Here is a 25237-nt window from a genome sequence, read left to right on the forward strand (position 1 = left end):
CTGTCCATATGCTGAAAAGAACTAGCTATCATTAATTTTGAGCCTTAGCCCATTTCTAAAGTGTCTCCCAGCAATTATATGATCAGAAATCACTTTCAAAGGGAAATTCTTTTTTTAGCACAAACACATGGTACTACCAAATATGCTGTACCCCACACAAGTTCCATAAACTTGGGAGGAAAGACAGGCCCACACAGTTGTAAGCCCCAAGGCTCATCCCTATCCTGCATGCTGGGCATAGCTAGGGCCCTAAACCAAACTCTTTAATCTCATTTTCTTGGTCCGGATGAACCAGACTTCTGGCACAGGTTCAAGTGGCATAGTCTTTGGAATATCTGATGTGGCCAAATGTGAGTGTATGGTGGTTGTAGTCACACAGCAAAGAAAAGCCCACAGCTGGCCTGTGCGAGCCGACTCAGGCTCATGGGACTTGGGCTATGGGCCTGTTTCATTGCTGTGTCAACTTCTGGGCTTGGGCTGGAGCCCAAGCTCTGAGACCCTCATACCTCGCAGGGTCCTAAAGTCCAGGCTCCAGCCCAAGCTTGGAAGTCTATACATCTATGAAACAGTCCCTCAGCCAGAGCCCCCCACCAGCAACCCCAAGTTGGCTGGCACAGCGCAGCAGCAGATTTTTCTTTGCTGCACAGACATACCCTTAAAGGGTTCTTTGTTGTGCCTCAGCCCCATTATTAACTGTGATGGAAGCTGGCTGTTGGTGTGGTTTGCCCTTTAACCCTAAACCGGATACTGGATACTTGAAGGTGTGCTTGGAAGAGCAGGAATAGAAGCAGCATCTGAGGAAGGAGACCAAGCTTGAGCAGCTGGAAGGCTTTCCGTTTGTTGGACAGTGTTTCCAGCCTCTGATCGCTGACAGTTTCTTTCCAGGAACTGAGGTGGCAGGTGAGGGATAAGGTTTTGGGAAAACCAGTGTTGTGATGCAAGTGGCAGCCATCATATGACATAACGCTGGTAGAAAAACTGAAGAGTAGAGAGGCGAGGCTCTGCAATTTGCTGACCTTTTGTTTAATGGCTGTGCTTAATAATTCTTGAGGGAGCCTCTGAGCCTACTTGTATCAGCAAGGAGTGACCAATGGCCGTTCTGACTCTGTGTCTTATAAAATGGATACGATACTGCACCTAACATTTTGTTAGCCTAATGGCTGGAAACAGAACTGCGTGAAGAACCAAAAACTGGCCAAGAGATTGTAAAAGAGTGTTGATAAACAACTAGGTGCTACACTTAGTTCTGGGCATCCCATTACCAGACCACTGACATATTACAGGGACAACCTGCAGGGAGTTCAGGGAAGAATAAGAAAGATGATCTTTCGGTGGGAGGGCTTGATCTGTGAGGAAAGATTAAATGACTAAAATACAGCTTGGCCAATCGGAGTGTGATCATAGGCTACAAATAGGGTGTATACGCTAAGGGGATAGTAGAAATATTTATTCTAATATTCATAAAGTTAGGATGAAACTAAGATGGAAAATTTAGGGTGAATATTGTGTGGAGGAACTTCAGTATAGTGTTATATTTAGCTCAGATATAGTGTCTCGGGATGAGTGTGAAAAGACTTCCTGTGGAACATTTGAAACTAGGTAGGATGAGGAGCTAGGAAATGTAAAGTAAAGAGCAATCCTGCACGGGTAAGGGGATGGACTAGATAGAGCTTTGCTGTCTATACCTTCTGAGACTGTGCTAAGAATGTGCACCATTGGTTGGTCTAGGACTTCATTGCAGGGATCTTCTTTGAATGCCCTGGTGGAGTGGTTTTGGGCATAATTCTCAAGCCTGTTTATCTTAAATTGTAATAAAAATAGGCCTTTACTTTGCCTGAAAAACTTTTGTGTCCCCTCCCCCTCCCATCGTTATTTAAAGTCTCACTTAGGACTATATTGATTTAAGATAAACACCCTGACTCTTTCCTCACCCTCTTTGTTTCATGATCTATAACAACATGTTGCCCAATTCACAGACATATTTTGTCATTTATTTCTCTGTTTGATTTCAGATTATTGCTTTAGTATAGAAGCAGCGGAACCTGAGCTAGAACATTTCATGTCTGTAGTAGCAGTGTTGTTGCTGAACACAACCGTAGAAGGCAAAGTCTGATTGATTGCTCAATTCATCTGCAATGTGGATATTTTGAATCCCCTGCATGAATTAACTCAAATGATGTGTTGTTTACTTGATGGGAAAAGCCATGAATGTTTGTTTAACAATGAGCTGAAAGAGGGTGTGCATTGATGAGTATCTGGGCTGCAGTTCAGGTGATGTCACCCAGGAATATACATCCTAACATAGCTGAATGCTTAAATTGTAGTGCCCATTTTTTTAAATCAAGCAATGCACCCTGGAGCAAACCAGGGGTAGGCAACCTATGGCATGTGTGCTGAATGTGGCACACAAGCTGATTTTAAGTGGCACTCACACTGCCCGGGTCCTGGCCACCAATCCAAGGGGCTCTGCATTTTAATTCAGTTTTAAATGAAGCTTCTTAAACATTTAAAAAACCTTATTTACTATACATACAACAATACATCTCTACCCCAATATAATGTGATCCAATATAACATGAATTCGGATATAATGCGGTAAATCACCGCTCAGGGTTGGAGTGTGTGTGTGTATGCGCTCTGGCGGATCAAAGCAAGTTTGATATAACGCAATTTCACCTATAACACGGTAAAATTTTTTGGCTCCCAAGGACAGCGTTATATCGGGGTAGAGGTATAGTTTAGTTGTATATTATGGTCTTATAGAAGGAGACCTTCTAAAAACATTAACATGTATTACTGGCACACGAAACCTTAAATTAGAGTGAATAAATGAAGATTCGGCACACCACTTCTGAAAGGTTGACGACCCCCTGATAAATACCTTACAAAAATATTTTTCTTTTATCGGTAGTTGAAAAAATATTTGTCCCTGATGAAAGAAAAAGGAGAGTACCAGTATTTTAATGTATCAATTTATTTTCATTTCTGCTTTTCTTTTATTCTTTTTTTTTAAAGGGGAGGAGTCATTCCTCAGTTTCCACGAGGTCCTTGGGAGTTCTTAATTAAAACTTTGAGTTTTCATAAAAACTAGGACGTCTGGGCTTGGGAAAGGGTAACTGAAACAAACCATCCCTTCAGTTGGCATATTGAAGGTGGGTTTTTGTTGTTGTTGTTTGTTTTTATATCAGCATTGTAATATTTTTCTAAAAGAAAACACCTTGACAATTAAAACTGAAGGGTTGCTTGAAATAGCTGGGCAGCAAGGGAAGGCTGGAGGAAAATTTGTTACCATCCATGCCTTCAGTAGGGGATTAATCTTTCAGAGTGCTGAGCATTTTGGCCCCAATCTAGCCAAAGCATTGACTTTGCACATCCTTAACTTTAAGCATGCGATGAGCCATTTGAAGTAAATGGACTATTAACATACTTAAATATTCTGCATGGTTGGGGCCAGGCACCTTACAGGATGAAGCCCTAGGTTATCAAAATATTCCTCCTAAGTGGGAATAAAAATAAGGCAAAAAGAGGTCTAAAAACTTGTAACAAATCAAAGCTTTTCTGGGGCTTTATTCTGACATCACTTATGTTGGTGTAAACAGTTGAAGCCAGTGGAGTTGTGGCATGAGATCAGAATCTGGCACAGGAAGACGATGTGAGTAAGGCTGTGTATATTTCTGTGCTTTTGATTCACAGAGGTTTGCCTGAACTGGGAGCTAGATGATGCACACATGAGATAGCCCCAAAAGGGCGCAACCAGACAGCCAGAACTTGGATTTAAATTGTCATACTACTTAGCATTTAGAGGCATATTGTTATAATGAGGCAAGCAAAGCATCCTTGCATTAAAACAGCTAAATACCATTTATTTTCAAAGTATATTGTATGTATTCCATAATTGCAAAGCAGTGAATGGAAAATGCTTTTAAGACAACTGTGACTCTTGAGTATTTTAATTATTCACCAGTCTCTGTATTGCTTACATGCTGAAACAAAAATGACCGAGAGATAGGGTAGAATCCACAAAGCTTCTTAGGCATGCAAGTCCCTTGTTTAAGTGCCTAAATCCCCCACTGCAATTCACAAAACTCACACCAAACCCCGTAGGTGCCTAATCTCTCTTGGCACTTATGCTTTTCAATGTAAACATTCCCTAGGCAGCTAAGGGTATGTCTACACTACGAAATTAGTTTGAATTTATAGAAGTAATTTTTTTAGAAATCGTTTTATGCAGTCAATTGTGTGTCCCTGCACAAAATGCTCTAAGGGCATGAAATCGGTAGACTGTGTCCACAGTTCCGAGGCTAGCATCGACTTCCGGAGCATTGAACTGTGGGTAGCTATCCCACAGTTCCTGCAGTCTCCACTGCCCATTGGAATTCTGAGTTGAGATCCCAATGCCTGATGAGGTAAAAACAGTGTCGCGGGTGGTTCTGGGTACATGTCATCAGTTCTCCCTCTCCTTCCCTTCCTCCGTGAAAGCAACGGCAGACAATCGTTTTGTCCTTTTTTCCTGGGTTACCTGAGCATACGCCATACCACGGCAAGCATGGAGCCCGCTCAGCTCACCATACGTCTCCTCGGTGCTGGCAGACGTGGGACTGCATTGCTACACAGCAGCAGCTGGTGATGGTGCATTACGATTGGTAGCCATCATCGTCATACTCCTGAGTGCTCTTTTAGCCGACCTCTGTGAGGTCGGTCAGGGGCTCCTGGGCAGACATGGGAGTGACTCAGCCAGGTCATTCCATCTTCTGCCTAGCACCCAGGAGATGATGATGGCTAGCAGTCGTACTGCACCATCTTCTGGCTAGCAGCCAGGAGATGATGATGGCTAGCAGTCGTACTGCACCGTCTTCTGGCGAGCAGCCAGGAGATGATGATGGCTAGCAATCGTGCAGCATCTTCTGCCGAGCACTCAGGAGATGACGATGGCTAGCAGTCGTACTGCACCATCTACTGCCAACCCAGGATGTAAAAAATAGATGGAGTGGATCAAAACAAGAAATTGACCCAATTTGTTTTGTGAAATGAATGGCTTGCTAAACCCAGGGTTTTGAGTTCAGTCCTTGAGGGGGCCATTCTGTGTGATAGTTGTTTGTGTTTCTCCTTGATGCAAAGCCACCTCTTTTATTGATTTTAATTCCCTGTAAGCCATGTCGTCAGTTGCCCTTCCCTCCGTCAGAGCAATGGCAGACAATTGTTTCGCGCCTTTTTTCAGCGCAGAACCAGAAGCTGCAAAAGCAAAACCAGGCGAGGAGTCGTCAACAGCGCGGTGATGAGGACACAGATATGGACATAGACTTCTCACAAACAACAGGCTGGGCAATATGCCCCGGCAATGTGCACATCATGCTGATGAGCTCTGCATGGTCACCTGTGCTGATCAGCTCACCACGCCAAGCAGGAAATGAAATTCAAATGTTCGCAGGCCTTTTCCTGTCTACCTGGCCAGTGCATCTGAGTTGAGATCACTGTCCAGAGCAGTCACAATGCACTGGGATAGCTCCCAGAGCCCAATGCCGTCAGATTGTTTCCACACTATCCCCAATTCAACCCAGCAAGGCTGATTTCAGCGCTAATCCCGTCGTTGGAGGTGAAGTAAAGAAATCGATTTAAAGAGCCCTTAAAGTTGGAAAAAAGGGCTTCGTTGTGTGGACAGGTCCAGGCTTAAATCGAGGTAACGCTGCTAAATTTGACCTAAAATCGTAGTGTAGACCAGGCCTAAGTTCTTGCCTCTGGACATGCACGCTGTTGCTCACTCTTGGCATCTGGATGCCTATCTCCCACCTATGCTGCAGAGCAATTCACAAATCTTAGCCTGGAGAAAATAGGTGTTCAGTTACCTAACTTGCCCAAGGGGACTGATCTGACCCCATTCAAAAGTGTTGTGGAAGTAGCACATATTAGCCTACTGGCTAGAATACTCAGGTGAGAGATGTGGGAGACCCAGGTTCAATTCCTCTGTCCCTGATAGAGAAGAAGGGAGGATTTGAACAGGCCTCTTCCACCTCTCAAAACGATCTTTAACCACTGAGCTATGGGATATTCTGATGTCTGGGGCTCCTTCAGTCTCTACTGTGGAAGCTGTTCCACTGTGAATAAATAAAAGAAGACTGGTCGGAGCAAGGGGACTTGACTCCATGTCTCCTGCTCTCCAGGTGGGTGCCCTGATCGTTGTACTACAGAGTCTTGTTCTCTCTTTCTGTCTCAATATGTGTTCAAGTATTTATCCATAGCAGAACAGCTTTAGCTGGGGGAGCCCCACGTTAGATCCAGCACATGGTTTCCAATGCCCCTTTTATCTTTAAACGTAGGCTGGTCTTTGCACTGTTTAGATCAAACAAATGTTGTAAATCAAACCAAAACACATTCTATAATAAATTAAATAATTTTAAAGGAGTTTGGCTGCAATGCACATTTTCTGTTGTTTGGCCTTTGTTTCTATATTTCTGTATTAAGGTTAACAAGTGGTTTTGTAATGGAGTTGATGAAAAACTTTAAGCAATAAGCCCCATGTGTCAGCCTGATGTATGCCTGATAATTACATTGTAGAGAGTTCTGTAACTTATTAATAAGAACAACAACATGGGATATGATTAATAGCCTAGTATATTTAGATAACTAATGTGAACAGTATTATCCCCAACAGAAAAGTGGAGCTCTCTATGAACAGAAGACAGAGATGGGTAAACATTATTCTATCATGTGATGATTGCTGTGTCCTTAATGGCAATCTCTCTCTCAAAAAAAAAAAAGAAAGAAAGAAAGGAAAACCGGCATAGAAGGTCACAATTCAGTATCTAAAGTTAGAAATGGTGTAAGGCCGTTAGTAACAGAGGTCACCATGCAGCTGCTGTGGGGAGATTTCTGAATCATGTAACATGGCTGCTTTGATACATGAGAGTCAATTACAGAAAATCTTTCAATATGGCCAAAATGTGACATTAAATAATTGAATATCACAACAAATCTTGTCTGCGGTTAGTTATCTAGAAAAGTAATTATGCAGCAAAATCAAGTAACTGGAATTAGTGGTGTGAAGCATCCCGGCTATTCAGAGACTGAAGGAAATGATATTTTTAATTTGTAAAAGGAAGTTTTAAGCACCTAAGTAATTCTGTAATGAAGAAAAAAGCCTAATTTTTAATCCATATCATTAATCATATTTGCAACTGAAGGCACATTATAGGCTGTATATTTGAACATAGATCCTAATGACTAGTACACTTTGGAAAACTGTTGCTTTCGAGTTTTTCTCTCAAATGATCCTGCTTAGAGAGAGAGAGAGAGAAATAGAGAGTACATTAAATAACAAGGCCATTTTGTTTGGGTTACAGCAGCATAGACTATGCTTTATCTCTCTTACAGGGAGGACATAAGTTTAATAGGAGAAGAAATGCAAAATTCTTTGAAAGTATAGTCAGTTCACCTTTAAAACCCTGTGTGATCAATGCAACAAAACAGTACGTTGTAAATGGTTGGAAAAGATTATACTAGACCATTGAACAATGAATAGAGGCAACATTATAATATAAATATTTAACTACTGAGAAATACTCAAAATAGACAAAAGGGAATCAAGCAAAATAAAGACAATATGTATATAAGTTGCATAAAACTAAATTTTAAATTCTTATTCTAATGCTGCTATTTTAATACTATGTATATATATATGACTATTATAGAAGCTAGTCTTACACCATACCAATGGTGACTATGATAGAAGCTAGTATTTTAGAATTATATATAATTATATAATATATATATATATAATTCTAAAAGACTAGCTTCTATCATAGTCACCATTGGTATGTATTCCCCTGTATTGTAACCAAAATGAATTCTAGTCTTCTTTCATCTGCCAGGAACAACTTGGAGGATCTTAGCATGTGTATTTCTTTTAAAAATCTAAATTAACGAAGAGTAGTTGGTAAGTCATGTTATTTAAGCTGCTCTCAAAATAGCACCTTCCCTTTTAATAGACTTAGCTTTGCAGCTGTTCTTTTGCTATCTGTTGTCTCTGAAGAAAATTTTAACATTAGGAGTTGCTGACATCAATTTATTTTATTTTATTATAATTTTTTTTCCAACAGCTGATGTGGGTTTTGGCTCTGAAAGAAGTTACTTAGTTCTAGCTCTGAGTTTTGAAGAAGTTGGGATATAGATTTTTCCCTGACTTTCAGCTGATGTGTTTAGCATTAGTGGGAGTAATTACAATCACTTAAACCATGTTGTCGTCTCAAGGAATTTTGCTACATCCATACGGAGTGCCCATGATTCTGCCAGCAGCCTCATACTCCGCTGGACTTGTTCAGGTAATGCTAGGCCGCTTCCAACAAGCAACTTAACTCTAGTGCACTTAGAGTAATAATTGGAATTTTTATGGTTGAGAAAGCAAACACTTTTAATACAGGCAAAAGCCCTCATGTAGTCAGTGAGAAGACAGTAGGAAATCAAAAAGATGGATCACCCTAATCTGTGTATTGACATCTCTCATGGCTGAATAAATGGTGTAGTTGAGCTATATTTGCTTGTATTGATCTGACTGCTGTTTAACATTCATGCCTTTGCTTCATGAGGTTGACCACAGGGCAGAGGATTTGCTATCCATTCTAGCTTTCTGAGGGACTCAGCATTCCCATGGCAGACCATGAGACAAAGTAACTTATCATGATGTGGTTCAGTTAAGTGCTTTAGCAAAGCAAATATGAGAAGCATTAAATATGCATTAATTCATATATTATGCTTCACATTAATGTCTGTGTTTTAATAAGAGGGTTTTTTTGGTGTGAAAAAATATTATTTTTATAGATCAAATCTGCCTTTTTGAACTTGAAAAATAGTAAGAATCTGGTTCCATAGGAAAGTTCTGTGTTTTAGAAGTTAACTGGCTATTATGGGATTTTTTTTGTCTGTGTTGGTTTGGTTTTGGGGGAGGGGAAGTTATTTCTTCATTTTTTACTTTTAAAGCACATCAGTTTTCTATTGCTAGGTAAATTTAGGATTTTGTAAAGGTTTGTCTTGAAGATGTTTATTAAGGAAAATATATCCCTTTGCTTATGGTATTAAACAAAACGAGGAGTCTTTAAAATATTCAAAATAGCATGGCCAAAATATAATACAATGTACAAGTCTTGTGCATCCCATATATGGCAATAATTAGGTCATTATGCATTAACAAGAACAAAAAACGGAGTTAAGAGAAGTGGAATGTAGTGTTTTACAGTGTCAGTAGAATAAAACTGTGGTAAGACAAATTTGTTTTCCACTTTGATTGCATCCCTTGTTTGTTATAATAGATTGGTTGTGGCGTGGGGGGAGAGAGAGGAAGCCACAAAATGCCAGGTTATTCCAAATGGAATGACCATTCACTAATCCAGGATTGCTAGTTGTTTCCTTCACTTAAGAGTTCACTCAATATCAGACACACATGTATGAAGCAGAAATGTATTGATCCACGCAAGACTGGCCATTATCAATATTGAAAACTACATATGCTTTCTGGCACATGCGAGCTAACAATACTTTTTATGCAGCTGACACAATAACAGAATTGGAAACGTCAAGCAGGTCTTCATATCCATTAGAATTTGGGGGTGAAGGTCGGACGCCAGAGCTCAGTCAGACCTTCTGCTATCCTGTCCAATAAATAATTACAAGCAAATTGTGCCTTTCGCTCTATGCTGATTGATGCTGAAATTGCTTTTGAAAGTTCTCATAAGTTCCCGTTATAGATTAAGTGCCGGAGTAGGAAAAATAACTGCACCCAACTGAAATGGGTGAATGTAATCAGGTTTAATGGACTCGAGAGCTTGTTGGGAATTAAATAACTATTGATTTGTTGGAAAGATGCTGTCATTACAAAATGCCACTCTGAACGCATTATCTAAGCAGATAGATTAGAAGTAAGGGTCCTTTGAAAATTTGGGATGACTTCTTTTAGGTTTTTTTTTTTTTTTTTTTTTTTTTTTTTTTTTTTTTTTTTGAGAATCATCCAGGGCTGCTGTTAGGATGGCATTAGCACCTTTCGGATAGTTGTAAAACCCAATAAATTGTTCTAGGAAACAATAGTTAATTATGTTTGCAGATACAGCAGACTCATCTCCAGTATGTAGACTCTTCTCATCCTTCTCCTTCTGCCCAAATCTTATACCTGAGAACTGTAATTATTAAAAGCAAACTATTTAGTAAGCAATTCACAAGCATAGTGGGTGCAACCTTGTACTGACTGTCCTGAAAGCTTGTGGTGCGAAAGATTAGCTGTATTTCTGATACACTGAGCCAACATATGATATTAAAATGTTTACATCTAGAAGCAGTGCACTGGAGAATGATACAGGTGTTAACTTAAGAAAAAATATTTAGATTGGCGATTTCTATTTTTTCTCTCTCTGAAACTAAGACCAGCATAAAATATCTATAACCCAAAGGTTGGTAAATAGAATATGACGTTACTTCCTTCTTATCAAGAAAATGGTGATTGCATAATATTTAAAACTTGTAAGGAAAGCAATTTTTTTTATTAGACACCTTTATTTATTTGAATTAGTAAAAGAAGAGAAAAGCAAGTAGGTTAATCTAAGATTATAGAGGCATCCTGGGACTTTGCAGTTAAGGATATGTTGGGTTTTTAACTAAAGCAGCATTTAAATGCCTTGATTAGGCCCTGATCCTGTAACTAGATTCACATGGGCGGACCCCCTGCAGGATTGGGGCCTCAAACATGAAAAATTTTCAAATGTAGACTACCTCAAAAGGACCTACTTGAGTTTTCCAGGTGATTTTGATCTCTTTAGAGGCTTGTTTGTATATTACAAAAATATATCAAATCATTCCTTTTTAACATTTATGTAGAAACTCTAACACACTTCTGGGGAGGGATTCCTCTAACATTAGTCTCAACAGTCAAAACTTAAAACTGTATAGAGGTCAGTCACCTATGGAACAACCAGAAATATGGTCATATGGGCCAAAAAAAATACAAATGGTTACTCTGAGTTGTGCATCATAATACTTTTACTTCTCATCATGCGGCAGACAGAACATGGATCTTCACAGAGAACTTCCATTCTTTGGTACTCCAATGATTTGCTCCCCAGCCTGCAGACATTCTCCTACCTTGGTACCACAGCTGCAGCTACAGCCTTTGCCAGCACCTTTCCCTAACTTCCTCCATAAAATCCATCTGTGCATCCTGCCTCTCCCCACTTCTGCCATGTTAAGCCTTGCCAGATGGAAAAGCTATTTCCACAACAGAGCAGCAAACTTTCCCTGATAAACAATTTGATCAGGAAATGCAGGCAAATGTTTGACACACAGATATGCTGCGGAAAGTGTTGCATGAAAGTACAAATCTGCATAAACAGCACTGTGCATGATGTGAGAGGAGAGATGTTATCCTGACTTGGTACTCAAGATGCACTGACAGATTTACATGGCTAACACAATTAGGTTCCCACCAGGCACAAAGCCACAGTTCAACAACCACATATGCTGTATGCAGTAAGCGCTAGTTCACAAGATCAATCACACTGTTCCTGAGAGTTGAGGCAAAAAGTGCCATGTAGCATGGGGTGCCAGTCTAGCAGGCGACATCTTGCCCTGCACTGGACTGCTGTCCCAGTCCTGTAATTGTATCCAAATGAGGGAACCTATATGTTCACACAGAGCTCCACTGACATAAGGCCATAAAGTTCTGCCTGCGTGGATCCAGTTGCAGGATCATGCCTATTTATGTACTGACTTAACCCTGGATATGTGCCACTACAATTCCTCAGTAGCACAGATTGTATGAATTAGCCTTGAACAGCATACTTGTGGTTATCTCTAATATTATAAACTGCAAAATGTAAAATATGTGAATTTAAAAACTGAAAGGCAGTGTATAACATACGTGTTTTGGAGGGGTAGAGGGGAAGATAAAAGCCTGTTACGCATCTAAAAGTACATTTCACAGGAAATTTGGGAAAATGTCTGTTAATGGTCTCTCTTATTATTTTAAGTATTCTAAATGTGTGCAATCTCTCTAGAAAGATTATATGGCAGGATTATTATTAATTATTTAAAAAGTGCAAACTTAACACCTGACATTGTAATGCTGAGTGTTTTATTATTTATTGCCTGGCCTGGTTGGAAGGCTCCGCTCCCATGTTCATAGAGCATCAGAAAGTGTCTTCTTCATATTATTAGGACAAAGAGTTATTAAAGTTAAAATTACGTGGATTTTTAAATGAAAGAAAGCACTTGAAAATACTAAAGAGAAATACTCTTCTATTTTATATGAAAAGTACTTTTTTAATTAAAAGATTAAAGAGACACTGTCAGTCTTTTCTGATTAAGATCAGTACTCCAAAAAAGTATTTGTTTCTGCAGCAGCCATCTGTCATTTTGATCTTCAGGCATGCTGTATTAGCAAGAACTTTTTTTTTAATAAATTGGCACAGGGGACAAGGAAAGGCTAGTTTTGTGGGCTTCAAGCTGAAGCTTATTACCTTGGCTCCTTTTCACTATTTTTACAGGGTTTTGTTTGTTTTTTGGGGGGCAGGTCTCTACTGATGTTCATGTGGTGATTTACTGGGCAGCTATCCTTACCTAGTGATGTTGTTATCCTAAAGTTGTAGATGTACTACTACCATAAATTATAGGTAATAATATACTTGCGTCCAAAGTACATACAACTGTCAAGGTTCTCCTTTGTGTATTGTCATTAACTGACCCATCTGATTTTCAAAAGATGTTGAGCTTCTGTGATTGTGCCTTAAATTAGTGACTGACAGCTGGAAGGGAGATAATCTGAAATCATTTCTATTTTATTTTAGTTTTCAGTTGAGCTGGGTGAATTTTTCATAGAAAACTTGAGATAACTCTGTAGAGTCAGCTGTTGCGCAAACTACTTCACAACCTGTCTTCATAACATTCTGCAAAGTACCTATCACAGTCTTGGCGTTGCACACCTAAATAGTAACAGTGATATCACTCAGAAGAATTTCACATCAGTGGGATAAACTACCATCATCAAGATATTGGAATAATCTCTAGTTGCAAGCAGTCTGTGTTTCAAAAATGTACTATGGGTAAATTATTCTGCTTTAGCCTACATCGTAGTAAATTGAAAAGGATTCATTTATTCTGGAAACTTTATATGATTCATGTTCTTGAAAAGAAAGCGCTGAAAATTTCCAATGTAGTCTTGGAACCTTTCCATTGGTTAAAGTGCCACCTGCAGTTTTATGTATTTGTTTTGCTCACTTGTAGATGACTATCTAGTTAGGTGCAGATTAATATTTTTTTTATTTGAAGTGGCTGTATCAGCTTCTGTAAAGCCCAGCAAAATAAAGGGTTTTCCTTAGATGCAGATTATTTCTGGCTTGATACTGTTGTTCAGGTGTGTTGTTGTGCAGGTGACAGGATTCTTCTATTATCCATACTTTATATTCCATTGGTCCTGTGAGTGGAGGACTAACATGTTTTGCTGCTGCTATCTCTTTTGATCTGACTGTTTCCTTGCTATTTATTTTCCAGTGGGTATGCTTGTATTTTGTTCACTTGCTGAGGCTGAGTGTCAAAAGGTTTATCTCCCTTGTGTACTGTGTATGTTTGTAGGAGGAAATGAAAGAGCAAGAGGAAGAAGGATGATGGTGATGATGGTGACATGGTCCATATGACTTTGTTTACAATAATTTCTTTTCAGTTATCAATGTCTAAGCCTCCTTGAAGGGTTTTTTTCCCCTTTTAAAACATGGATCAAGCAGTGTAAGCAACACACATAGTCATCAAACCTGTCAGTTACTCCAGAGGTTGTTGACAGCTTGAAAGGTATGTGTTCTGTTATTGTTACTGTAGGAATGTGGGGGTTTTCCCAAGCTGCTTTTGTATTTTCTCCTACAAAAGGTAGAAATAGTAACCTACTTGATGAGTGTACATTTTTGACATAAATGTGTCTTTGGCACTGATCAAGTGACCTTCTTGTTGAGACCAGTCTAGATGGTAACATTCCAATAAGGGAAAAGGTGGTTTATATCTCTTACTGGCCTGCAAATCTTTCTCTAGTTATCCTCTGTTTCAGAAATCGTCCAGGTGCATAGAATTCTAGTGAGTCAGGAGATCCTACTTTACTTGATATTTTGTCAAGTTTTTTCTCTATCGCATCTTAGCCAGGAGGTCTTTTATAGACTTGACAAAGTGGCAAAAAAATGTATGTGCCACCTAACAGATATGGTATTTTCCCCCCACTCCTGATCTCATGTAGGATGTCGGTAACAGGCAGTTTTGAACAGCGTGATATGTAAGTAGAGTCACCAGCTTATATGTCAGATGCCATATGTCAACACAGTGCTTTGATATGACAAGAGCTGGGTAAGTCTGGGACACTGCATCTCCTGCAGTGTTGAGATTTTTGTTTCTTTTTTTAAGTTGAGTAAAGGAAGAAATCTAAACATCCATGAGCAGAATCTGGTTTATATTTATTTATCCAAAAGCAAATGGTAACTTTTAAGATTTAGATTATTGGAATCTTCATGTAGAAATTTATCCAAGGGTTACATTTCTAGAGAATTCGTATTTTCTGTCAAGCTAGCCCTATATATATTTTTTAAAAAGCCATAAAAGCATTGTTCAACTCTGAAAAGTGACTACAAATGGCCTACTGGGTTTCCATGTGAGTTCTCTGTGAATGATTCTGTATCAGATTTGTTCAGTTTCTATACAAAAATAGTTTTATGTTCTTTTTCTCTGCTAAATGCTAGCCTGGAAACTGGGGCTGGAATATGAAAATCAAGCCGTGTACTTTTTGGTTCATACATCATCACCAAAAAATAAAGATTCTGTGAGTCAGATTTCACCAGGTGTTGCAAGTCCATTGTTTTCACTAAGGCTGTACATGTGTAATTGACAGCAGAATTTGTTTGTGCAATTGAAACATAGTTCACAACTGTGTTGGTATGTATTGGGTATAGAATCCAACTCCATCTCACATAGCTGGAATGGCACTGCAAGGCTTACAAGAATCTTAAGTAAAATAAAGTATTTTGTCACTAAAGTAAGCAGATATAGCAGGATCAACTCTGCTGATTAGGATAGGATGGTTCTGGTATTACACACTTTTCGGAGTATAACCACACTTCAATACATAGTCCAATCCATTAATATTTTAGAAAAGCTTCAAATTTGTTTTCAAAATTTCCCATATTACCGATATTTTTATATATAGTGTATAGTATCAACTGGTTCCCATATGAAATTGACTGGCCAGAAATGTGTGTCAAGGCAAATAGAACAGCTCTGTCTGCCCCATGGAAGTATGTTCAAAAATTGTTAGAGAGAACAATACTGGTATCATATGTGCTAAACAAAAGGAATATGGGAAATAGCCCAAGCAAGGCGTGATGGGTTCAAAGATAGCAGTCATAAACAGGTTTAGATGATCATTTCAGTGGGCCAAACTGTGAACCCCTTACTCATATTGAAATAAATTGAATAGCGCTTTAAATCATAAGTAGTTTCACTGAAGTTCATGTGGCTGCTTTTGTAATAAGATACTTTTCAGTGTGAATAATGGAATCACAGTTTTACCAAATATTTGCTGTGCTGTTGTTTCACTTATAATTGATTCAGGGGGAAGCATATGAGCATGAGAGAGATTAACAGAATATTTTCAGGGTGTCGATAATTTCAGCGACAGACCACAAGCTTCATTAATGAACAATACAGTCTTAGACAAGGTATTTTTTAGATGCTAGAGGTGGATTTAAACCCAATGTGGATTGTGTACCTGGGAAGTCCTTAGAGGTGGATAGTACCTTGTCAATGAGCCCCGTTGATCCTTCAGATTCTCTAGGGTCCTGGTATGATTTAGAAACTATGAAGCTGACTTAATCTTGTTTAATTCTGACTGGTTTATTAAATAAAGTAAGCCTTTGCACACTTATATTGCCCTTTGTCTTAGTGCCATGGTGCCACAATGAAAGTGTAATTCTATGGGCTGTGTATGCAGGAAGTCAAATTAGTAATCTTAATGGTCACAGCTCTGTGTTTATTCAGTGGTCCTTTATAAAGACTTACTCATGGTTTAAAGGACCCTGCACCCTTTGGTAGCAGAGTACCCATTTGTGTATTTCATTCCTTTTTTCGGAGTGCAGTGTTGCTCAGATTTTATAAGAAAGTTGTAATAGAGATTCTTTTCTTTTCCCTCAGTGATGGCAAATGATTTATTAACATTTTCAGCTTCATCCCGATTGCATAAATTAATGAGCTGACCTGTACTTCGCCACTCCGTGTGAAATTTTATTGTGGTTCAGAATCTGACTAAGTTCTCCTTTGACTAAGGCCATTCAGTGGAAGGCCAAATGCTGGCATTTTCTTTTCATGTTATGTGACAGTTGTAAGGAATTACAAAACACTGAATAAAAAACTTTACTAGAATAAGGAAAACAAGCTGTCCTCTCTCTGTCTCTCTCGCTTTGGCCTAGAACCTTCTGCAGCAGCACGTCTGCCTGGTTTCTTGCTATATACTTAAAGAACTAGGACATATATTTTTACAGATACCATGCTTGTCTGTTTTTTATAATATATGGCTTCATAAAATTTGGAATAATCTGGGTGAAGAATAGCATATTTCCGGGATATCATTGGTATGTTTCAATCACGCTCTTTTCAAAACAGCAATGTATATATCAAAAAGGCTAATAAACATGAATGATGTCTGCTTGGTTTTACTGTAGGTTTAGGAAGTTTCTTTTGTTTTGCTTTGATTTAAAGAGGCAACTTTGAACCTCAGCATGTGCACCCATTGAACAGTGGCATTGCTGGGGTCTCATTCAGCAGTTACACTGCTGAAATATAGTTCCTTTTACTTTCTCAGTTGCAAAGTTTATGATTCTTAGTACTGCAATTAATATCATAGGTATCTGGGACCAAGGAGTACAGGAAAATATTCTGACAGATGAGAACTAATGGTATGTCCGAGATAATTTGTTGATGGTGAATATACCTGTTCTGCTTCTGGTCTCAGTTTGCCATTCCTGAAATCTTGACATGTCCTCTACTCTTTCTATGTCCAGGAGACATTTTAAGAGTTAAGGCAGATGATGGATTATTTTGTTTGTTTTCCTGAAAATACATCAAAGTGAATACTTAACCCAGCATCCAGTTTTGTTAGTGGGTAAAGTACTTGAAAGTGTTAATTATTAGCATTTGTGATCGCACCTAACTATGGGTGGCAAATTACAAGGTCAGATTGAACCAAAAAAAAATTGCAGCTGTTTTGGCTGTCCCTGTGTTTGAAGTCGTTAACATATTCCAACTATCCTTGGAAATAAATTAATGTAGATTTTCTTGTTTTGATTTGGGGTTTTGGTGAGTATTTCTGGACATAACATTCTTTCATACTGCTTTTTTTCCTTAACTATACCTTATTTGAGTGCCAAAAGATATCTGTTGTGCATCTTCTTTACCCTATTCCATTCTTGCCATTTTCCCTGCATTAGATTATTCTGAGGGTTGAGTGGGCCTGCACTTAATAATTGACTTCCTTCGACTCCACTGACAAAAGGATAAGACTAAAATCTCCTATATCCTGGACAAAGAAGTCTTCAGCCTTAGTACCTACCCAAGTATCACTAGAAAATTGCTGAGTTATTTTGAATATTGGAACTTGAAACATGAATAATAAAACATATTTGGAACTTGCATTTTGCTTTTCATTGTGAACTTAGAAGTGTAGAAGTGAGGTGTAAAGTTTAAGGTTGGAACCTAAGTCATGAGTCCACCCAATTTAGGCTTAATCAATTTTCAACCTTTTATAAATTCTAAGACAGAATCATTGCCACTTGTAGTTTCTTATCTCCTATATATATGACAGATAATAAAAATAGATGTGATGGAACAGGTAGGTAGGCTCTTGTCCACTTCACCAGGGCTGGCTCCAGGCACCAGTTTATCAAGCAGGTCCTTGAGGCGGCCACTCCGGAGCAGGGCAGCACTTTCAAGTATTCGGTGGCAATTCGGTGGAGGGTCCCTCACTCCTGCTCGTAGGGAAGGACCTCCTGCTGAATTGCCACAGATCGTGATCATGGCTTTTTTATTTTTATTTATTTATTTATTTTTTGGCTGCTTGGGGCGGCAAAACCCCTGGAGCCAGCTCTGCACTTCACAATGGTTGTCACGGGCTCTAGTCTGGAATTCTCTGATTTGGGCCCATGTTTACTCAGTTTTTATACCTTTTCACACTACATATTCATTAGCTTTCCTCCAGTCAATGTTATTTAACATTACACATACCCACATATACATTTATACAGACTTGTGTAATATGTTTTTCTTTACCCGTTCTATGTTGTTATAAATCATTAGCATTACACCAATATTAAACTAATAACACGCCTTATGTTCTTCCATTCAGCAGATTTCTTCATATTTCAGTATCATAGTTCAGCATATGTGTATCACCCTAAATTATTTATTAACATAACTTTATTACTTAAAGAAAAAAGGTTATGGGGAACAACGTGATCTTAGTGTCAGCATTTTCTTATCTTTTCCAAATGTGGGTATTCAGCGGACATTTTGCTCAAAGTCTGACATCATGCTTGTAAATCATACCCAATAGCAGTATTTTTGGTTTGGTTCATTACAAAGTGCTGTTCTGAGGTGTGGCAACTTTGAATTTAATATAAATCAAAAAGGAAGAAACGCTAACAGACCTTTTTTGAAAAATCTTGACAAAGGTAACAGGTGCCTTAAGGTTAGGGATACAAAAGTATGGCTCCAGTTTTGAAAAGGAATTTGAAAAAGAAACTTTCAACTATTTGTCTTCAATTCTAGATAACAATCTTAGAATTAATATCAAATCTATTAAAAAAAACAGTAAAAATATCAAAAGAATGAAGCACAGGTTCAAAAAAATTCCATCATGTGAGATAAAATAATATTTTCTAAAATATGATTACATATATGGTCAAAGTGTGTGGGATGGAAGAGGGATAGACTAGTGCAAGTTGTTTGACAGAGAAAGAAAGAGGTGTTTAAAGATGGGGTAAAGCAGGTCCTGCAGTGTCTCAAGTCCGTGGAGTGAGATTGTGAATAATATTTTTTCTCCACTTTTCATTTTGGCACTTTCAGTTCCAGTATAATGATGACTATACTGGTACTTTCAAAGAATTAATAAACCCAGCAATGAGGGTACTTCCTGGCTCCCTAGAGATTGTTTCTGTCCCCACATACAGTTGTGGTAGATTCAGATGGGATGCTGGAATTTACCAGTACCTAGATTTAAATGTCTGGGGTGGCCTCAGCAGAAGGTCTGCCATGTATCAAGTAGTCTGAAAGAACCATAATTTGTTGATACATAAAGTTTTGCGCAAGCCCCATCTTTTTTTCCCCTGGATTTTGCCTCAAAGGTCAAGTTTGTAATTTGTTTGGTGTGTTTGTGCAGTTGTGGGTAGGTGGACCTTCTGATTTTGATTTTTGCATATAATGTTGATGTATTAACTTATGTTATATTAGTGCATAGATGTCATAGTATAATTCCCAATTCTGACCTTAGCGTCCAAAATATGGGTACTAGCATGAATTCCCCTAAGCTTAATTACCAGCTTAGATCTGATAGGCTGCCACCAATCAGGATTTAGAGTAGAGCGCCTGATAGACTCTGGTCTCCCCCAAAAACCTTTCCTGGGGGTCCCAAGACCCAAATTCCTTGAGTCTCACAACAAAGGGAAATAAACCATTCCCTTCCCCCTTCCTTCTTCCTCCTAGCTCCTTCCCGCCCTGGGAACACTAGGAGATCGCCTGATTCAACTTCTTGAATCACCCCACTGAGAGGAGTGTTACCTTCCCCCTCACCCAGAGGCCTTACAGATTCAAGCTGCGTGAATCTAACACAAAGAGAGAATTTATCCTTCCCTTCTCCCCACCAATTCCCTTGAACCTTAACTAGGAGAAAAAAATCAAACAGGTCTTAAAAGCAAAACTTTTAATAAAAAAGAAAGAAAAAAAGTAAAAGGTTTATCTCTGCACTTTAGATGGTAAACAGTTACAGGGTCTTTCAACTTATAAACAATAGAAAGAAACTTTCTCCAGCAGAAACACAATTTAAGCTACTTCCAGCAAGTACACATATGCAAATGGAAAAAAAAAATTAAAAGACTATGACCGCCTTTTCTTACTTACAATTCTGAATAGATAAGAGACTGTAGCAGGGAGATTGGCAGAAACCTGGTTGCACCTCTAGCCCCATCCAGAACCCAGAGAGAACAAAGCCAAACCCCAAGCCCACAAACAAAGGCTTCCCTCCACGAGATTTGAAAGTATCTTGTCTCCTGATTGGTCCTCTGGTCAGGTGTTTGCAGGTCACTGTTTGTTAACCCTTTATAGGTGAAAGAGACATTAACCCTTAGCTATCTGTTTATGACAATAGGTATGATTTATTATGTCAATTTTAAATATTTAAAAATGCATTAAATGAGTCAACTCATTTTTTAATTGCATCAGTCTCATGACCTGTGTTAACATTCTCCTAGAAGACATGAGATGGAATTGTTCCCAAATGCAGTGTCTGTTCTAAAAATAAAGAAGTGACCCATACAAACTGAGCAGAAAACACTGCTTAAAGAAGTTTAAACATAATTAACTACCCTTAGCAGCCTATGTAGATGTAGAACTATTTTATTAACTTGAATTATGAAAAGGACAAAAATATTATTTATAACCATCAGAAATTTGGTCCAGGAGGTAGGGTTGCCAGACATCCAGTTTTTGACTGGAATGCCTGATCAAAAAGGGACCTTGGCGGCGCTGGTCAGTACTTCTGACCAGGCTGCTAAAAGTCTGGTTGGTGGCACAACGGGGCTAAGACAGGCTCCCTGCTTGCCCTGGCTTTGCATGGCTCCCGGAAGTGGCTGGCATGTCCCTATGGCCTCTAGAAGCAGAGGTGGCCAGCGAGGCTCTGTGAGCTGTCCCTGCCCCGAGCACCACTCTGCAGCTCCCGTTGGCCAAGAACTGCAGCCAATGGGAGCTGCATCGCAGATGAGGGTAGCGCATGGAGCCCCTTGGCTGCCCCTGTGCCTAGGGGCCACAGAGACATGCCAACCGCTTCCGGGAGCCACCTGAGATAAGCACCGCCTCACAGCCCACACCCCCTCCCAAACCCCAGCCATAGCCCTGAGCCCCATTCTGCACCCAAACTCCCTCCCAGAGCCCACACCCCTCCTCTACTCCAAACCCCTCAGCCCCAGTGCGGTGCCCCCTCTTGCACCTCAAACCCCTCATTCCTGGCCCCACACCAGAGCCTGCACTCCCAGCCGGAGCCCTCACCTCCCCACACCCTGCCTCCTTGCTGAGCCTCCTTCCACACTCGGAACCTCTCATCCCCACCTCACAGACAGGAGCCCCCTCCTTCACACCAAACCCCTTATCCCCAGCCCACCTGAGAACCTGTACCCCCAGCCGGAGCCTCCACCTCAACCCCCAGCCATGATCCCCCTCCCGCACCCCAGCCCCTTATCACTGCCCCCCCAAGCCTGCACCCTAACTGAAGCCCTCACTCCTTCCCGCACCCCAGCCCCCCGCCCTAGCCCAGTGAAAATGAGCGAGTGACAGAGGGAGGAGGGTGAAGTGATTGCGGACGGGGCTTTGGAGAAGGAGTGGGGTATGGGTGAGGCAAGGGTGTTCAGCTTTCTGCACTCGGAAAGTTGGTAACGCTGCAAGGAGGGGATGCTGGCTCTTAGATGCGTGCCAGAAAGAGAATATTGTTCCGTCTCAGTGCATCTTTTTCCCAATAGTTATCCAACTATACCCGAAGAAGTCTATTTCTGAACATGTTAATTCTTCTGTATTGTCTGGCCTAAAGATTGATTGTGCATTTGTAATTGTATGGGGTCCTATACTTTGGTACTGCATAGTCTTTCTGAGCATGCTCTAGCTGGAAAAGTGTATATATGAAAGCTAACTGTTCAAGTGCAAGCCATGGTATTGCCTTCTGTTACTTGATCTCCATTCCATTGGACAATATTTTCAGTTACTTCTCTCGCCTGTTCAGGGGTACACTGACAAGGAGAATGAACATGCTGGCTGTTATATTGTGACACCTGCTAAATGATCCCAGAAGAGGCCTCTATTGACTCCATCTGGGATTAGAGGAGGGCATTTTGCTATGTACAGTCCCTACAGAAAAAATGTACACCCCAAAAATAAAGAGAATTTTCAAAATGTGGATCTACATTCTCCAATTCATTCTCCATGTTGAGGCTTCCCACAATAGCCAGAGAAAACCGGAATCCACAGAGACCTGAACTTTGGGAAAGTACAGATTTAAGTTCTGACCCTGGATCCATACCCCATGAGTGCTGCCAGTTTTATTCACAACTCACTTCTTGGATCAATGTGTCTTAGGAGTCTGAAACAGAGTTCTTCATCCTTCATAAGCTGGTGCTTCTTGTATAAAAGTGAAGAAGGGGATGTTGCCTGAAATGTGGATGTTAGGCAATGATCTGGCTCCATCGGAGTATACAGCTGCTCTTTCTCATATGTTCCTTATCCACTTTGCAACTAAACAATCCTTTGACCGTATTTGCCACTGCACCATTTACAGAAGAGTTCTCGTATGGAAAATATTGTCCATGTAATTTCAAACTTCTTTTTTAACTCAATTCAGAATTATAATTAAAGAAATGATTCTGAATAAGGCACCTCTGATTATTTATTTGGGACAGTTCCATCCCTAATAGTTTCCTCAAGTGGTGTGTGATTCAGTTAAAATTTTCACTAAGAGTTATGTGAGAATAATACATGCCTCGGTATCATTTCGTTGTTCAGTGTGTACTGGGTTACTAGCTTCTTCCTTTATTCTCCTGGTAACTTTGTAGTTATAAGTTGTTAAAATGGATGGCAGCATTCTAGATACAGCTGGTATAGAAAAGCATTATCCGTTCAGAAATCCCCAGTGAAGATACCTTTTTTTTTAACTGACATGCTTTGCTGGACTGACTAAAGTAAGTACACTTCCTTTTAACTATATAAATGAGAGCTTTGATTTTCCTGCCTTCCTTTATGAGAGGGTAAACAGTGAAATTGAGGCATTAGGGAAAGAGGCAGATGTTCACACAAATTTCCCATCTGAAAATGTCTTCTATAGGCTGAGACCATTGTTAGGCACAATTAAACCCAGTACATACATCCTGTACCAGAAGCCAATTCTAATGAATATGTGCCCAACAGTGAATACTGCATTTGGAGGGAAGACTGTTTCTTCGGATTTTCATCTGCTGTGGATCTTTTTTAAGAGAGTCACTATGTGAAAGACATAAGGAGTTCTGACTGACAGCCCTGAAGTCTGTGGTTAGGTGCATCACACTACAAACTATTTCATAAAAACAAACTTTAAGTGCAAGAGACAATTTCTCATATATTTTGGAGATGCCTATGCTTGAAATCCATTTTCTGGGTGGTGTTTGGTATTATGGTGCCAAGTGACTTAAAAGGCTTCTGATGTTATGCTTTGTAGTAACGTTCTAAGTTCAGTGCTGTCATCTCTGTAATAAGCTTTGCGATGGCAACTCCCTCTTGATGACTGCAGGGATATTTTTGCCTTTCTTGCATGTTATCTCTCAAATGGTGAATTAATTCTTGGTTTTGGAAACATGCTAGGTGATGATGAGAGTGAAAATGAACCTCTTTAATTTTTTTTAAAAATTCATATACGGTGCTCAAAAGAAGGACATCAATTAATATAAAGAAGTATTTGCCATTTCCTGAGATGTAGCTGTATTTTTCCCTACTGTTTTTGGCATTATTCTTCAACAATCAATCATCTTATGTTATGGAATATGTGACCACATCTGGCCTCATGCCAGAAAGTGCTTCTTTTAGAGGTATGTCACAGGAATGTATGTTTGCATGTATGTAAGAAGCTCGCTCTCAGAAAATGTTGCTGTTAACCTAAAAATGCCAGTGGTGTGTCAAGTAGTTAAATTGGCACTTTCTTTAAAAAAAAGAGACACGCTGCATATGTAAATAAATCATCCTTTTTCTATTCTAAAATTACTGTATATTACTGTAATAAGCCCCCAACCAGCTTCTTAAAAAGATCAAGTGCCTTATCAGCTGGCAAGTGGTACAATAAATCCTAGGAGTCAGTCTCTTAGCTAATATAAATAGCATCTCTCTAAAATTGTCCACTATCCCAGTCATGTTCTTCCAAAACAAGACAAGAAACTCTGTAAATTTTAACTGTTTTTTCAACCTTAATACTCCTCATAACCTCTCTGTGTCTGATTCCTATGCACTTACAAAAGAAGGTTACAGTTCAAATGTTTTGAATACTATATTCCCAATTGAAAGACATAGTCAAGAGAGTCCCTTCTTCAAACTTCCAGAAGTTAAGATGAAGTGAATGCAAATAATTTTAAAATACCTCAAGTATAAACATGTGCTTTCTGAGATTAATTTAAGTAATTGTTTGTTTCTTTTATTTGTACTTGAAGACTCTTCTTCTAATGGATTGACAGATGACCTAGGCCCACATCGTGTCTCCATGCCATGCACTAAAAGCTATCATATTTCCTCTTTTTGGCCTACTTTCATTGTCTTTTCCCTTTCTTTTTATCACTCTGTTCTGTCTTTCTCTTGCCCTTTCTCATCTTGTTTTTGATTAAATATTATTTTCCTTTGTTCATTCTCTCTTAAAAATGGGCATTTCTCCATTAATTTTAAAATAGCATAAAACAACTTTTTTTCTATGTTAGTTATTTAATATTTTATTCTATCTGATATTCCCCATCTCCCTCCCAATCTGCATAATATTACTCTTTTATGTTTATAGATACACTGGTTTCCTGGTGATGACATATGAAATTCAAAACACTATCAGTTTCATTTAATCACAAGTGATTAATGGGTTGTGGAACCAGATACTGTGCTGGATAAAACCTAGGTATATTTTTAGGGGACACTAAGCACCAGCAAGCTTTGAAAGTATTTGCTTAATTGCTTCACAAGCACCATGCTTGTTAGATGCTGAGTTGCAATTGCCATTCATTATACCATTTATCGCTTTAATCTAAACACCATGTGTACCTCTTAATGCAAACATAACATTGTAGATTTGCTATAGTCTGATATTACATCATTAACATATGCTGCTTTAAAGACTTTATTTATGTCAGTATCTAGTCCTAACTCCCACTGAGTGTTAGACACTCTTGGAGGGAGGATAAACCCTCTGCAAATTGGATGAGATTTAGTA

General features: G+C 39.3%; 1 protein-coding gene across 12 annotated transcripts in view; it reads left to right on the top strand.

Moving 5' to 3' along the window:
* RBFOX1 (RNA binding fox-1 homolog 1) overlaps positions 1-25237 on the top strand; it is a 2538143-nt gene that overhangs the window by 2123049 nt on the left and 389857 nt on the right. The window contains exon 1 of one of the 12 annotated variants that reach the window (XM_030577481.1): positions 8087-8315. The exons of 9 other annotated variants lie outside the window; for them this stretch is intronic. In XM_030577481.1, the coding sequence (XP_030433341.1) occupies positions 8229-8315 (87 nt within the window). In that variant the 5' untranslated portion in view covers positions 8087-8228. Of the gene's footprint in view, positions 1-8086; positions 8316-25237 lie in introns of those variants that run through there. 2 more of the 12 variants (XM_030577484.1, XM_030577480.1) reach the window with 2 other exon arrangements.

This window comes from Gopherus evgoodei, chromosome 10, assembly GCF_007399415.2.
Source record: "Gopherus evgoodei ecotype Sinaloan lineage chromosome 10, rGopEvg1_v1.p, whole genome shotgun sequence".
In the NCBI taxonomy this organism is placed as follows: domain Eukaryota; kingdom Metazoa; phylum Chordata; order Testudines; family Testudinidae; genus Gopherus; species Gopherus evgoodei.